We start from the raw sequence: 16,491 nt of genomic DNA on the forward strand, positions 1-16,491 counted from the left end.
CAAGTCGTGTTCAGTTTTCTCAATCTTCGAACATTTTGTTTACGTCTCGGCTACTGATGATTACAGTTATTTAATAATTCGATATTGTGGCAAAAAAAAGGCAAAACCGCAATTCCGATTAATCATGAACGTGGGCAAAAGAGCGCGAATCCATCGGCCCCTGGAGGCGCATCTGCGTCTCCTGCAGCAGCAGCAACAGGAGAGCGTCGTCTTCGCCGACGTGGACTCCATCAGGAGCAGCAGCAGCATCCGCAGGTGCACTCACCTGTCGCAGGTCGTGCTGCATCACTCGCGCTGCATTCCCCGCCAGCAGCAGCGATTTTTTACGGAGAACCACCGTACGCCACTCGCGAGAACACTCAGTGCATGACCGGCCTCTTGCAACAAGTGCTCTAACTACATTATACAGTCGAGCACGCGACTCTCGAGCGCGAAATCTTTTTCAGTCTCGTGGATCAAGTCCACCTAAGTTACTCTAACTTGTTTCAGAACTGTATGAAAAGTTTCGTGAACGCTTTGGCTGGTGGTAGACTTTGAATCGGTTCAGGCAAATTTTCAGTCCAGGGGAGCTTCTACAGAGATTTTGAGGTAATTTTTAAACACCCTGTGTTCTAGAATTAAAACAACCATACACCGATCCACAAAATACATTTATTTTTTTGTTTTTTCACATTTAAAATTTCCAGCAGTTTAAATCAACTCGATCACTTTTACTACTGGGGAGTTTCTAAAGACCTTTTGACTTCGTTTTTTAGCAACCGGTATTTCAGAATTAAAGTAACCACACAATACATATTTCCTTTTCTTTTTTTCACAGATATTTAACTGCCAGCAGTTTAAATGAACACAATAATTTTCAATGTTGACCAGTTTATAAAGACGTTTTTGAGAAATCTGGAATACGCTCTGTATTGCAAAATTAAATTTACCACACACCGATCATCTTTAATGTTGCGCAATAATTTACTTCAAATCGCATTAAAATATCTAGAATATGTATATATTGAAATGTCATTATTTTTTCTCTAATCAGTTCAAATTTCCAGTAGTTCACATTAATTCTCATAGCCCAAATTTGAATATTTGACCTCCGGTATTCGAGCGCAATAGAATCTCGTCCCACAAAGTCGATTTTTACGTTTAAAATCCCAGAGAAATTTGCGTTTTCGAGGTTTACCGCGGGATTTGTTGCAATATCGCGCATTTTTATATGAAATCGGTAGTGGCATCAAACCCCCTATAAGGTTATATGTCCTGTATAATGTTTTATTTGATATTTGTGGTTGTGGGACATAGATTTATTTATTACATAATTTGAAACATATTATGTAACAGTTCGACGTGAGGTTTAAATGTAACACCCTTGCAGATTTCATTAAATATACGATTTCGAAACAAATTGTGATAGTAAGACCCCTTTCAGAGACACTCGCTATTTTCTATATGTATGTGGCGAAAATGCAGTGTCATATTCTGTCACAAATTTCAGTAATTTTGCTTTAATATCGTAACGACCTGAATGCATCGTTTCCGAATTATACTTCGTTCAAAAATTATTTCATATCATCGATATTTTGTACTACGATCGATGTAGCCTTGGCCGAGTTGTGTACTTCTCAATGCTCGCACATCTTTAGTTATTTTGGAAAGATTTTTCATTTTTAATTATGCCAGTAAAACCTTGAGAAAGTAAATAGCCCTGAGGAAATCTGAAGTATGAAACGATGGCATTTTACCAACTCTAAAGTTGTTTCGTTCATTCTACAAGTATTTTTTGTTTTAAATACGTTTTTCCAAACTATTTGAGAAATTTTTATGAAATTCGGCTACAAAATATCGTTTCGTAATTAGTACTGCTCGCCGGTTATTCGTGTCCGTAGTTGCATTTGACCGCTTTACATACGTTCATAGGCCCTTGGAAATATTTTTGCAATGAACGCAAAGAGTGTAAAATAATTTTTTATAAATTTCCAAACTATTTGAGGACTACCAGGTATTACTTAGTCTACTTTTCGTGTTCATAGTTGCATTATATCACTTTCTACATCGACGCGCCTATAAATTCCAACCCGGAAATAACTTTTGTAACGAAGACTGTCGAGTATTGTTTCATGATTCTTTAAACTGTTTTTGAAGATTACAGATTAGAAAATATTGATAGGACTGTTTTTCGTAGTCGTAATGTTCTTTCTCGTACATCATGGTCGATTAATTTAAAAATATTACAACAAACGCTACAAAGTATCATTTCGTAGATTTCCGTAACATTTTAAAATGTTACACGGTAGCATTTTGTCTCATTCTGATGGTCTTATTGAGTTTTAACACATTCTTCAAAATATCATTTCGTAGCCTCTCGAAGCTATTTTTAAAGACTAAAGAGGACAACATATCATCTAGACTGTTTTTCGTGCGTCTAGTTGTGTTTAATTACTTTTTTTTATCGACTTGCCTATAGATTCCTGGAATTATATTTGTAGTGAAAGCTGCAAGGTATCGTTTTATGTACTCCTGAAGATATTTTTGGATGCTACAAAGTATTTTCCATGTGTTTTTTTTTTGGCCACAGGTGTGTTTAGTCTTTATAATTCGGCGAGCCCATAGATTTTCGGAGATAGGTATCCCTTTGTTCGATTCTCGTACCCAGAGTTCGATTTGTTGTGACTCGTTGTAACTTGAGGCGAATGGTTATAACAAGCACTACAAGGTATCGTTTCGTATATCCTCAAAGTTATTTTTGAATCCCATAACATATTATTTCTTAGTCTATATTGACAACTCCATAGATTCGTATAGTAGTTACAGATACTTAACGATTTATGAGATCTACAAAATATCATTTCAAGGACACCAGAAGATAGTTTTGAATACCATACACTACAAAATATCTTCTATGTCTATTCTTAGTCTCTGTAGTAACGTTTTATCGCTTTATATTTCGACCTACTCGTAGATTTCTGAAGCATTACAATCTCCTTAGATTCTGGGAATTTTCTTTATAACGAAGACCACAATGTATCGTTTCGTATGATTCTCGTGTCTATAGCTGCTTTTTATCACTTTGCACACCAACCGTTTGTTAGATTTCTCGAGTTGGTTTTATAATTATCGTTTGTAAAAGTATCGTTTGGCAGCTTTTTAGATACGGTATCGTATTAAAGACATTTTTCAGACTATAAGCTACTGCTTTTTTTATCACTATATTATCGCTTTGTTTGTCGTAAGATCAGTAGTTTTCCGAATTCATTTCTGAAATGAGTCGACAAAGTTTCGTTTTGCAGATTTCCAAAGCTGTTTTTGAGCACTACAAAGTACAAGCTGGATACCAGTTTGTGTGTTTATCGTGTCCGTAGTTGCGTTTTATTGGTTTCTGCATCAAGGCGGAATGGTTTCCTGGAATTATTCCTCAGGTACCTTTATATTAAAAATTGTAAAGTATCGTTTTGCAATTTTTAATTTTTGAAGACTACAAGATATTGTGTCGTAGATTCTCATAGATATTTTTGAAAACTATATGATATCACTTCGTCTGTTTATTGTTCACATGTGTTCACATTCTTCGATCAGTCCGTATCAGTTATCTTTATAATGAAAACTACATGATTTCATTTCGTGAAATCGTGAAGTGATTTTTTAAAACAGCAAGGAATCGCTTCTCCGTTTTGTGTGGTTGTAGTTGTGTTGTACTACTATTACTTTTTGTAGCGCCCTATGTGTAGATTTCCTCAGGTGTCTTTGGACCGAAAGCTATAAGGTATCGCTTCGTAAACCCTGAAGCTATTTTTGAAGACTAAAAGGAATTGCTCGCTGTTTCTCATACACACAATTGTATTTTTACTTTTTCGTATCTTATAATTGTGATTTTATCAAAACCTTTAAGCAATTCATACCTTGTCACAATATCACATTTGACACAAATAAGACAGTTTTGAATAATACTTGATATCCTCCAACGGAAGCCGCTAGGGCACATCATCTTTACAGATAATTACATCCATAAATGGCTGTGAATAATGGGATTGTCGGACGCCTGCCGCCTGTATATGAACCTCTGAAAATGGCCATAAATAACGTCCAAGATAACTGTTATTTTGCGTTTGTTTCACTCATTTATATCACGTCTTTTTATAATATAGGTAATTAAAAACTATTACCGCAATCATAATGTAAATTGGACATCACAGCTTCATGCTGATCCAGTCTAAACGTTTCATGAACAATTAGTTTTATCGAAAAATCCTTGCAGTCACGATTATTTTTAATGTCTCTACAATAATCGATATTAATTTATAATACTAAAACGTCAAAAGGTAAAAGGAGCGACTACTGTACCATCATTAGTATTTAAAGATGCCAAAACAGGTAAGAAACATATACATTATTTATTGTGTCTGATACAAAAGATACACATGTTCAGGAATCTTGTTTAACAATAACAATAATTCAGTCGGCGTTAAAAACATGTTTGTCATCATTAGTCCTTAGTTGATTTGGAAGTCGTGTTATGGTGATTGGTTTTTGAATTTATGTGGGTTTTAAATGTGTCGAAGAAAGTGTTGAAACATCCTTAAAGACATCGTCTAAATTGCTCACAGTGTAGTAAGTTTGTCGTATATTTATCGGTTTCTGAAGGTTTTTCTAGAATTTGTGAGTTTGTTTCGTATCAAAATAATTGAAATGTTCTCGTTTGTAAAGTCACCGTCGATCCAGATGAATCATTTCACCCTCGTTCTCGGACTTTCTCTCAACTTTGAATCAATTAGAACCTCTTAAAACCCTCTGAAAAATTATTTTTAAAAATCTTTCACTATTATAAAAACATCCTGATATATTTTAATTTGGATAACAGTGAAATCACTAGGCCCCTTGAAGCAAACCAGTATGCACTTTGTCCGTAGAGGGCTCTTACACATCACAAAAACTTTGATGTATGTCAGAATGCAGTGGGCGCTCGTGACCACCATTGAGATCAAGGCGATTTACCCTAATAAACTCATTGGCGTCACCAAACTGAGAGGACTACTGGTTCTCCATTTAGGAGGAACGTTACGAGCCCAATAACGTAACCTATACATTGTAAAGGTTCCTTCTTGCTTCTTGTCTTCTCATTCCTCCAGTCATTCATTTAATCCCCACTTTTCACCTTCAAGAAAAATATTAATTTCTAAATATAGGTCCTCACTTTTATTACATCTACAGACGAAAAATACAATATATGTACATTCTAATCTCAAACTGTATCAATTTTATACACCTCAATCCTCATATGGGAAGTCTGCTCTTGACCTTGATTGGAAGTTTAAACAATTCCAGCAAGGTGTACTGTGGTTGTATTTAAGAGTTAACAAATCCGTTGTCATGTAGTTGTGCGACTTCCTAGAAAATTCTCATAATTTTTTCTCTATAAGATTTTGCCTTTTTCACCTAAATCACAGATTTTATCTGACTTCAAGAGTATTCTCAGAGTTTTTTCCTTGCGATAAGCAGTTAGAGGCTTGTATCACTCTGTCAGAATTTGGAAAAAAATGAGTTATGAATGACTGAAATTCACAATTCTGACAACATTATTTACAATTTTACACTGTACACGTGTCCGTAGTTTATATTTTCAAATTTACGTTATGTATCCAACTTTTCAAGCTTTAGTTGAGCCCCAACTAACTTGCTAATAATTTTTAAACATTTTCCCAAAGCAGGTGCCACTTTCCTCTCATCCAAGCTCATTTTTCCTCTCAAAAGACCCAGTAATGAATCACCTGGCTGGCGGCGCGAGATTTCGTTATCAGGAATTGTCGTAACAGACGAGACAATGGGATACTTCTTGTTTATGAGCCGTTATTAATGAACCCTAGACAAAATAAAACGATCTTTACTCCAACATCCTCGAAAGCCATCAAAATTATTAACCACTTTATTCTCGCGATGCTCCGTTAATCTCTTTTTGGCGTGTTAAAAATTGGACTAGTTTATCATCTTCCGGCTCTTTACACCGTCTGGGTTCTCTTGTTCTGACGTGATCGTCTATTAATCGTGTAGAAAAAGGAATAATCCAGATTTTTCTGTTTATTTATGACCGACGTGTTCTAATCGCTCTTCAAATTACACAGATATGTTCTTCTCCAGCAGTGATTGCGTCATGGCAATTAATGACCTCATCTCCTGTCGTCAATCTGTTCGTCAAGTGGTTTAATGATTCCAAGAAATAATCACCTCTCGCGGTCATGATTTGATGATGATGATATAACAATCCACTAACATTTTCTGCAGTCAAAATTCAAGGAATTTATAGTTCCTGTATTGTACCGAAATAGCAAAAATAGTAGTTTCTTATAAATCAATTTCTAGTTTTTGGGTCTGAAATATTCACGTGGGAGCTTAATGTGTACCAAACCACGTCTATTTTGCGGAAGAACCGTTCTATGGCCTACACATGGCTTTATGAATAATAGCCGTAAAATAATGTGATTCAGGATTTTAATATTTTCGGAATCGTTGTTTGTTTTGATTTTAAAAAATAGTTTGTGTTGCCTTCCATCCACCTTCGGACATGCTATTAACAGTTATTTTAAAGAAGCGAATCATCTGTTAAAATTTGAAAAACATCATTTACGGCACCAAAAAATGATTATTTGCTTATATAATTTACCTATATTACTTTCGACATGTTTATAGGTCATTTGTATTTTAAAGTTAGTGTTTAAATATACAGTTATAGCTGACCCGCAAAGCAACAGACCAAGGCATAATTGGTAAAAGAAGCAAATAACTTCTTGGATATCTACTATCCAGATGAGTGAAGAATAAGAGTATGAGGTTAAATTCCCCTAGGGTGGAAGGTCATCGATATTTACTTAGCAATTATTTTGCGGTCAAATGACGCCTGAAGACACTGGACACTTAATTTCTCAATACGGTAGAGCGTACACCACTGATTCAGAAGTTTTTCAACGTTGTATTTCATTTACTTAGAAAAAGTAGATTATGGGAATTACAAGAATTTTGAACTGGGAAAAATGTTGACATGTTGTCATAACTTAATTAATTTTTTGAATGTTTACAAAAGTGTTGTATTGTTTTGGAGAACCTGGTCGATGCTGAACCATCTCAAAATAATACCACCTAGTTTCACTAATGAAAGTATTACTCCGTCGTCAAAAAAAACACGTTGCCTTCAAATCGCTTTGAAAAAATAAATCTTGCAAAGTCCAAGTGTTTATTTATCAATTGCTTGGGAAATCAACATCGAGGCAGTTCTCTTTCTGAAAGGTGTTTGATGCACAATCAAAAGTATCATTCACTGTAGTATAATAATATCCCTAATATTCCTTTTTCATCTCTTCAGACATTTAATAATTCTTCCCATAATCGATATTTTCGAAACGGATCTCTCAACTCATTCTTAGACAACTCGGGGTCAAATCTCATTTTATACTTGAATTTAAAATCAAATTAACGCGAAATTCACATGAATACTAAATTTTGTTTGACAATGGGCTAATGTCTAGCTCTAATTACTGGCCAAAAACGAATGCGGTGGGCCTGGAATCTTCGACAAATAAGCCAGTGAAGTAATCAGCATTTTAAGACTTTTCGAATTGTTATTCTCGAGTTTTCTGATTGTGACCTAAGAATTTCTTAATTTAACTAAAGTAAATTGGCTATTGCAGAGCGCTTCTCATTGGAAAAAACAATCAAATCGGCCCATAAATCACCCATCCGCGACCTGGATCACCCAGCGGTTAACCGCATGTTTACAACAACAAAACCCCTAATCTTCGCACATAACGAGCTCGTCCACTACTCGCGTACCATCCATTAAATCTCATAAAATACGTGCTTATATAGTAAATAAATAAACATTAATAATTTAGTATGTGATCGGAATGAGCGAGCAAAGACTTTAATTGGGTCGTCCATTACATAAGTCAACGGCAACAAAGTAGTAAGACTCGTAGTACGTGTTAATAAATGTAATGAGACATCCCAGTTACGTTTTTTTGGCATTTATCGGACCATTTAGTAGGTATTGATGGTCTTTAAGGCCAGTAAATCTTCGCGGAGGTGTTATAGCCGGATTAGCATATTACTTTGTGGGTTTATGGACAGTTGTAGATTTCTCAGATGGCTGTATATCTTCAAGGTATTGTAAAGTTTTGAGGTTGTTATTTAGGTTTACTCAGTTACATGATTTCATTAAGAGTGTACATATGGTGTGTAGTCCGTTGAGTACTGGTAAAAACACACTCACAAACACGAGGTAAAAAACTTAAGAAAAAAGTGGCAGAATAGCAAAACTGTCACTGAGTTTTAATAAAATTGAAAATTAAGCAAAAATCTGAAAATATGGAAATCAGATACACAATATGAGTGTGCATGTAGCATGTAGCCCAGCCAGCACTAATGTAAACAAATCTACGAATATGGTAATATCTTAATAAGAGTATGGATTTGTTTTTACTAGTGCTGCAGGTATTGATTTTCCTTCATAATTTCCATATAAATCTTTTTAAAATACTTTTTAGTACCTTTTATCTGCACTTCTGCTAAGTTTGTATGCTGTAATTCCCCCATTTGTTTCAGATCTATGTGACTAGTCAACCTCCTCCTTTCCTCATCGTTTATGGGATTCTTTGCTTTGTTATTCTTGTAACTTATCTTTGGTTTTTCAGTGAAAACTAAATAATTTTGCATCAATTTAGTAAGCAAAAATACGACTTTTATATTCTTAAAAATACACAATAAATAAAATAAATAAATGCAGGAACAGCGGACAATAAGTACATTGAGATCTACATAGAATTTAAAATTTCTTAGCTGCTACAAGTTAATCTTATGTGCCGCCTATTCTATCACACAAATCATTGTTTTTAGGCAAATACTTCTCCATAATCCTCACAAACTCCTCAAAGGGGCAAAACTCCCCACAACCCCGAATTTGCAAAAGCTCTGGATCTGGATTTTCCCAATTCTGATAGAAAACCTTAAAAAGCATTGAATATTCAGCAAAGAAAGATCCCCTATTATTATCCCGTCTTACCATAATCCCAAAAACTCCATCAATCTGGTGAACCTCTATAATGACATGCGCACCATAGTTGGGCACATGAGGCTGAAACACGTCTAAAAGGATGAGAAATTGTGCAATATTGTTTTCATGGGCTGAGTATAAATAGATCTTTCTTGGATTGCTATTTCCATAGATCTTTGACTTTGAATCTTCAATAATCTTCTTCAAAAAGTATCCTGACGCTACTTTTTTCATGTCATGTTTGGCCATTATGACTGAGTATTCTCTAATTGCAATGTCGGTGATCATTTGTGGCCACACGTTTTGGGTCCAGTCGGGCAGGATAAGGCCAAATTCCTCCTCGGTTGAGAGGCCAAAATACAGGTTATAGATGTCTTGAAAAGTTGTCACATTGAGGTCGCTGAATCTGGAAGTTTTAAGTTGGTACAGTTATGTTGATCTGGCTGAGAATGGATGGAATGGAATACAGGAGAAAGTTTTGAGTACATTGTGCTTAACGCTACTTTGAGCTTTAAGCAGATGTGGAAAAGGAATTAATGAAGTATCCCTCAAAATATGGTTACGAAGAACATAATAAAACCCCTGTGAGACGATGTTATGCGAGAATACTAAACGTTGTCTCGTCTCATAGTGATTTATAGCTAGATATGCAAACCGCTGAAACATGTTTGGGGAAAATTCCGGAATATAATTATTTTGGGTACTTAAGAGGTTGCGCTCTTTGTAACAATATTTTTGAGTTACAACTATAAGCAGATTATGAAAACAAAATTAATCATAAATAAAAGATTGAAATTTAAGATCAACTTAGATCTTAAAAAAAAAACATTTTTTTATGTGGTAAAAACGTATATAAAAAGCAATAAAACCCCTTAATAATTGATAATTAAATAATAAAAATAGAAATATCAGAAAAATAAACTGCAGAAATAAAAACAGAAATTGACAAAAACATCCACAGATAAAAATGCTGAGAAAATATGAAGAAAAATAAATAAATAACGAAAAAGGAAGTTTTAAAACATACCTAGAAACGTAATTAAAAACCTTCCGAAATTTCTTATAGTGGCTTCTCATCTCCCAAGACTCCTGAACTTTCCTATACATATTCAAGAAATTTGGACAAAGAACTCCATTCAATGTACGGTCCTGGTCCCTAGGGGCATAATTGTACGGAACGGGCTGCCACCTGAGATTTCTGTTCCACATTTGTTCCTCATTAGGAGGAAACAACCCTGCCAGAACTAACTCCAAGGAAGCTTTAGTCCTGTTGTAATCCGTGGAGGTAGCCTCCACCTCCTCGGGGACGAACATGTCGCTCAAGAAGGAATTGTACCTTCTACGCAATGTGGTACCTATGATAAACTCTCTGAGCTTCCCTGCCTGAAATTGGAAGTTTTAGTGGGTGTTTTTGGGTGAGAAAATATGGTAGTTACGTTGGTTAGCTGTCCTAAGCCGTAAGGGTAAAAGGAGTTGTTCAGATAGGGGTCTTTGGGGTACATTTCCTGGTAGCTATCCGGTGTTCTATTCCCGTGTCTAAATAGCTATACAAATATTGTTTTTTATGTTTAAAAAAGGGACACTATTAAGATACTTACCACGTGAGAGAGAATTAAAGTTTCTGAAGTCTTCGACGGTTGTTTTAAGCAGTCTTTATTATCTCCAATACACTCTTCAAGTTCATTGAGATTATAATCCTCCTCTGATTGAAAATAATCTTGACCAGACACATTTAAGGCGCTGAAAGCCACTTTACACACAACCAAAATCAAACCCAAATATAATTTTCTATGCATTTTTATTTGCTAATTGAGATAAGGTTACAAAAGAACAATCAAAGGTTGGCAAACGAATGTCTGTTATTAATAAAAACTCTGGTATTTATAAGAGATTTTATGTCATGGTGCAAATCACACTGAGTACTTTGTCTGGTACGGAAAATCGCAAATGTGAGGAAATCCCTTGGTTGGAACATCCGAAAAATCCTCTTAATTACTGGGAAATTAACCAAGATGATGGAATATAGCGTGATTAACTTAATTGGAACAGTATAAAATTGCGGAAAGTGAAAGGTTGCGGCAGTTTGACCCCAGATGAGAAATGGGTTTTACTAACTATGGCTGATTTGCATTTAATTACGATTGGATTTTATCCTTCGTTGGGTCAATAAGACCAATTCAAGCTGATTTGGTTGAAGAAAGCGTGGTTGATGATGGGACAATAGTTTTTGATTATTTGGCAATATCGTTTCTTTCTGGGAAAATAATTTCCTTTATTCCGAAGATATAAATTTTTAATTTAAGTCTCCAATGGATTTTTTGATATTTGAGTTTAACCAAAAGTCTCTATCGAGAACTTGCATAGCAATCAACGACACATTGAGCTCTAATTTTGGAGAAGATATTCTATATGGGAAATTAAAATTTTTATGATTTTAATCAGTTGTTGGGCACATATGAAAGTCTCAAATGCACCAAAATTAGCTTTTTCGAAGCTCCACTTCGGGAATTACAACATTTTATGTTTTGAATGGTCTCTGGAGAGGATTTTTTAGACCAATTCATTTTGTCCAGTCCTTCCAGAAAAAATCATCAGATTGAGGCCAAATTATATTCAGTCAGAGAGCAACAAATGATGCTTTGATCCTCCCAAAAAGAATCTTCTGGACTCTTCCATTCGGAAGCTTTTTAAAATTTCATTCAGCTTTGTTATTCTATAATTCTCAATATATTTGGTTGCCAGTTTTTTTGTCTTTCCTATTATCAAAGGTTCATCTAACCACAACATTATTACCACAATCAACTGTTCCTTTACGATGAACTGGGACCTTGTTTTCGCTCAAGACAAATCAAAATTTCCTCCTAGTTTCAAGAATAAATCCCCAGGAGCAAAAACCCCACTTCCAGCCTCATTATCAGCATTAAAATACACATGTCTAGCTACCAATTCCCAATTAGATTATCTGCAAGACTTATCTAATTTGTTAGTAACCATTCTTGTTGCGTGATATTGGTATCATTAATTACCTGCTGCCTTTCTAACGAGCAACGCGGACTTTTTTTCGTACTAATTCCGGACGAATTAATACCGGTTGTCCCAAATTAGAATTGACAAATAGGCAACGGGTCCCAAATGTTTTGAGAAAGAAACCGGTAGCTTGCTTTAACGGCGTTATTAAGCGTCACACAACATAATTTAAAATGCTTCGCTGCGTGTCTGTTTCGTTTATTAATAAGCATTTTATACATTGTTGCATTTTTGTATGTTTAACACATAAGTGCAGCATTTTAGTTTGAGGTGTAAAGTGATGTTTGCCAATAAAAGCAAAGAGAAATTTGCAATAACAAACAGCCAGACCCCAGCGAAATCTAATGGATTGATGATGGTGCTAATTCAAGTTTTTCCACTGGTTTTTTAGCACTAATTACTTTTTGCGGTTAGAGGGAATTGGACATTACGAAAAAATGTGTCAATTGCTATAGAATCGAAGGAATATAATTTGTTGCGTTAAGAAGTGCAATTTGTAATACCATATCAGGTAACTGAGAGAGTACGCCTTATAGAATCAGACAAACTTGAAGAAATCGCTCTTTTAGTAGTTACAGCGGCAATTTAAATGAGAAAGAACATATTAGTACTTGTAGATCGCTCGACAGAGAATTGTCGGATTGAGTCTAGAAAGTGTAGAGAGAACACATGTCAGACGCAGAATGAAGCTAATTTAATGGAAAAGACATGTGCTACTCCCAGAGGTCCGATTCTACAAAGATCGAAATTTGCTTTCTGAAGCTGGATAGATGATTTGGAAATATATTTTTTTAATTTTTACCAGAACCTGGAAAGGCATTATATTTGAACAAAAATCTCAATTTTCTGAAACTAATTTATTTCTACAGTTTAAGAGTCGATGTTTTCAGGCTTCGATTTTTGAAGAGATTATCATCGTTTTTCTGAACGGTCTGAGAGACAATCTGGGAAAGAATTCTAGTTTAAATCTAGCGGCTGCTAAATTCCAAGCAAAGGCCAATAGGCACTCTGAAAATAAAGTTTTTTCTACCCTTTTAGAAACACTCTTAACGACTCCCAGATGTGGAGCTTCTCATCATTTGCAAGCCTGAGATTTTCTTCCAGAATCTGGAAAGAACGATCGAAACTGATCGATGCGGCATGCATGAAGCTGTTAATGTCTTATCGTACATGCGTTATTTTGTTTCTCAAATATTCTGCGAGCGACTTAAATCCTCAGAAAAAACTAAACCGGCTTCCTTGGGTTCTCTCCAAGAACGTTGATTATTTTTTCTAATTTGAAAGCATTGAGAACATGGGAAACTTCTATATTATAAATTCTCGTAGTGTCCATTGCATGTCTTGGCTTGTTAATCCCTCGAATGCCAGCCAAATCGGTAATTTACTGTACATACGATCGCTCCGACAATATAATTGGCAGCAACATGGCAAAAAGAAAGCTCGTACTGACCTGGTGAACACATAAAATTTAATAACAGATATTATACTTGTTCAGTTACAGAGTGCAAAATTTAATAAGGCAGTTAAGGAATCATGAAATTTCCATAAAAGACCCTTTTTAGGAAACAACGTTGCCACGGTTCCGTTAAGCTAGAAAGCCCATGTAGCACATTTAAATTAAAATCCAAAGTAGCTGAAATTTTATCGGTTGCTTTTCACAGATCTAATCAGACCGATTTTGTAATAAAATCCATTCATTGAGCATTTTACGAGTCGGCTGATTTATCTGCGAACTAACCTTACCCACGTTGCATTCTTTCCAGTTGATGTACCAACATCAGACGATGTTTACGGTTTAAATCTGCGAAGCATAAACAAGCATTAAAATATTTTTGATTCGACGTCAGCGGATTCTTTGCGATTTTAGTGTACATCGCTGTAATAAGTGTTTATGTGGGCTGAGCCTGAATAGTTCTGCTGAATGTTCGCTTGCCTACGTATTGTTGGTTTTAATGATGTTTTGTGCGGCTCGAATAACCTGGAGAGCGTGCATGGAACTTAGGGAAATCAACAATAAGGGAGGCTGGGAGTAAAGAAATTATGAAGAAAATACGTGAACGGGAAAAGGGTAGCATAAATATTTGCAAGTAAAGAAGAGGAAGCAAGCGGATGATAGGAAAGTCCTCAGCGTAGGGGGAAATCAAGCTGAAACTATGGTAGATTAATATCGAAGCTGCACATTATAATTTAACAAATGACAAAGTTTTTTAGCGCTGCATAAGTACCAGTGCAACACCCGTTGAAAAATTGGTTATTTGTCTGCTTGTTCTTCGTGTTTTAATGGCAGCAAGAATTCTGGTGTTTGCTGCGTTCATCGATGCATAAAAACTTTAAAGGATTTTTCTATGAGACGACATCGAGAAGTGAAGTCAGAACAAAACACACGCATCTGTTATGCTCACCTTGAAACTTGTATCTTTTTTATTAAGTAAACTAAGTGTTATTTTTTATCGCCTTCGAAACGAACGAGGATACTAATACAAATAGGAAAAAGTAAAGCGGGGGACGAGAAATACTATATAAAATATTTAAATTAAGAGAAGTCGATCTTTCTCAACTGGATCGGTAAACGTTTTGAAATTAAAGACTAACAAAATCGTTTTAATTTCATATCAGCGAGAATAAGCAAATCGACAAACGTGTTAAGTCTCGGGACAGAACTGCCGGAAGGAGGTTTGCGGGGGGCATGAATGCATTCCAAAACAATTATTCTAGTTATAATTTCTGAGAATTATGATTTAAATTCTAATAAACACCTAATTTAGAGAAAGGCAGCTAAAAACAGGATGACGAGCCTCAAGCGATGAAGAAACTACGAAGTCAAGTACAGAATAAGAATGTCTCCGGTCAAATGATCAATCCCTATTAATCATTCTAACTAAGACTTGAATTCTTACAAGGTCATAATAAACTGGCTGATATTGTCCATATAGGGAAGCTACGTCTGTTTATCTAGAGAATGTAAACGAGTGTTAGTTTTGATATATTCAAAAATATATTACTAATAGACTCTAAAACCCCATCTGATGCTTCTATTTTTCAAATGAAATCTCTTATTATTGCTCCTTCAGTGAACTCTTTCTAAGGGTACACAGCTTGATATGAATAGATTATTAAATGGATTATTAAATAAACGAATCTGTGAAAATATTTATCAGGCCAAGAATCATATTAAAATAGACGTTGCTTGGCAGCGCTGTTTTGAAAACGGCCGACATGGCCATTGATATTAGACAAGAATGTTGATATTGCCCTAATGATCTAACCGACAAGTGTCTATTAACCTTTGAGGCAAATGTTAAAGTTCCACCTACACTTCCTGGAATTCATGTGATGTCTATTGCTCAAATCTTGGGAGCAACCTCCGGGTTAAGAGACGAAGATGAAAAGAAGGATGCATGATGATCTCTGACCAGAGAAGACTATTGTCACAAGTGATTCATGAAATCTGAAATATTTTCACTCTATACGCCATTCGCTGTACTAAATCAGGAAACCATGCTCCTATCTTTGTTCACACATATTCCATGGCGCCAGGAACTAGACAAATTCTTGTTTTACTTATTTAAATATGTAAACTCGGATTCGTATTTCAGCAGTCTTTATTTAGTAAAACATATTTATCAAACCTATGTATCAAATTGATAAAAAAACTTTAGTCCACCAGCTACAACAAACACACCAACGTACTCATAAACACGCCGTGGCAGACCCGTTAAGTTATGGCATCCAGAATTCTCTCATTTTGCATGGCTGGAAGCGGATCAAAATGTACTAGAAAGTCAGCTCCTAGAATAGACTTGCAAATATCAAAATTTAATTCCAAGGTGATAAGTCCGTAGGTAACTTTAGACGTAGCATTGGCTGCGGTTAGTTTGTATATGGATTTTACATTACATCCAGGAAATTGAGAAGTTCGCCCCCGTATCCACTAACAAACTAACATTTGAGTATCTGTTCTTAATAAAGAGACATCGTCATTTCAACGGGTTGGGTCATTAGTCATTGCTAAAGACCCCCTTTGTGATTTTTCGGCCTCCTAGAACAGGGCTTGGTATTTCTCATGGCATCATTCTGGAATCTTCCACGATATCAGCAAATTTCAGCGAGTTCTTACGATGAAGGCCTTTCCGTGACTGCGAACGCCTACGCCGAACATATGTGACTCCCGTACGTACACTCCAAATCCAGGAATAGATTTCCAGACTATTTCAACGGAAACTTTCTGCAAGTCTAGAAAAATGAATTTCCCATTGAAATACCAAGCAAACCAGAAGACAGTTCCCTTAGGTTGTTATACTATAGCTTTCCAGTTTCTGGAACGTCATGTACTAGGCCTGGGGTGTTAGCTTGGTGGTCAAAATTTTCAATACTACGGGGGCTCTCAAGGTTCATTTGAAGTAGATACGTTCACATCATTTCCAGATTCGATACGC

General features: G+C 35.6%; 2 protein-coding genes across 4 annotated transcripts in view; one reads left to right on the forward strand and one right to left on the reverse strand.

The window, feature by feature from the left end:
• Positions 1 to 233: 233 nt before the first annotated feature.
• Positions 234 to 16,491, forward strand: part of LOC136410760 (follistatin) — a 34,613-nt gene continuing 18,355 nt past the window's right edge. Inside the window, exon 1 of one of the 3 annotated variants that reach the window (XM_066393072.1) lies at positions 234 to 588. The gene's annotated coding sequence lies outside the window, so the exon portion shown is untranslated. Of the gene's footprint in view, positions 589 to 4,579; positions 4,600 to 16,491 lie in introns of those variants that run through there. The other 2 variants (XM_066393069.1, XM_066393071.1) reach the window with 2 other exon arrangements.
• LOC136410840 (venom acid phosphatase Acph-1-like) lies at positions 8,801 to 10,862 on the reverse strand. The gene is made up of 5 exons (XM_066393194.1): positions 10,627 to 10,862; positions 10,465 to 10,572; positions 10,056 to 10,411; positions 9,038 to 9,434; positions 8,801 to 8,980 (listed from the first exon to the last, which is right to left on the reverse strand). The coding sequence occupies exons 1-5, from the start codon at positions 10,822 to 10,824 to the stop codon at positions 8,831 to 8,833; spliced, it is 1,209 nt and encodes a 402-aa protein (XP_066249291.1). The 5' UTR covers positions 10,825 to 10,862; the 3' UTR covers positions 8,801 to 8,830.

Source organism: Euwallacea similis, chromosome 9 (genome assembly GCF_039881205.1).
Source record: "Euwallacea similis isolate ESF13 chromosome 9, ESF131.1, whole genome shotgun sequence".
Taxonomy (NCBI): Eukaryota; Metazoa; Arthropoda; class Insecta; order Coleoptera; family Curculionidae; genus Euwallacea; species Euwallacea similis.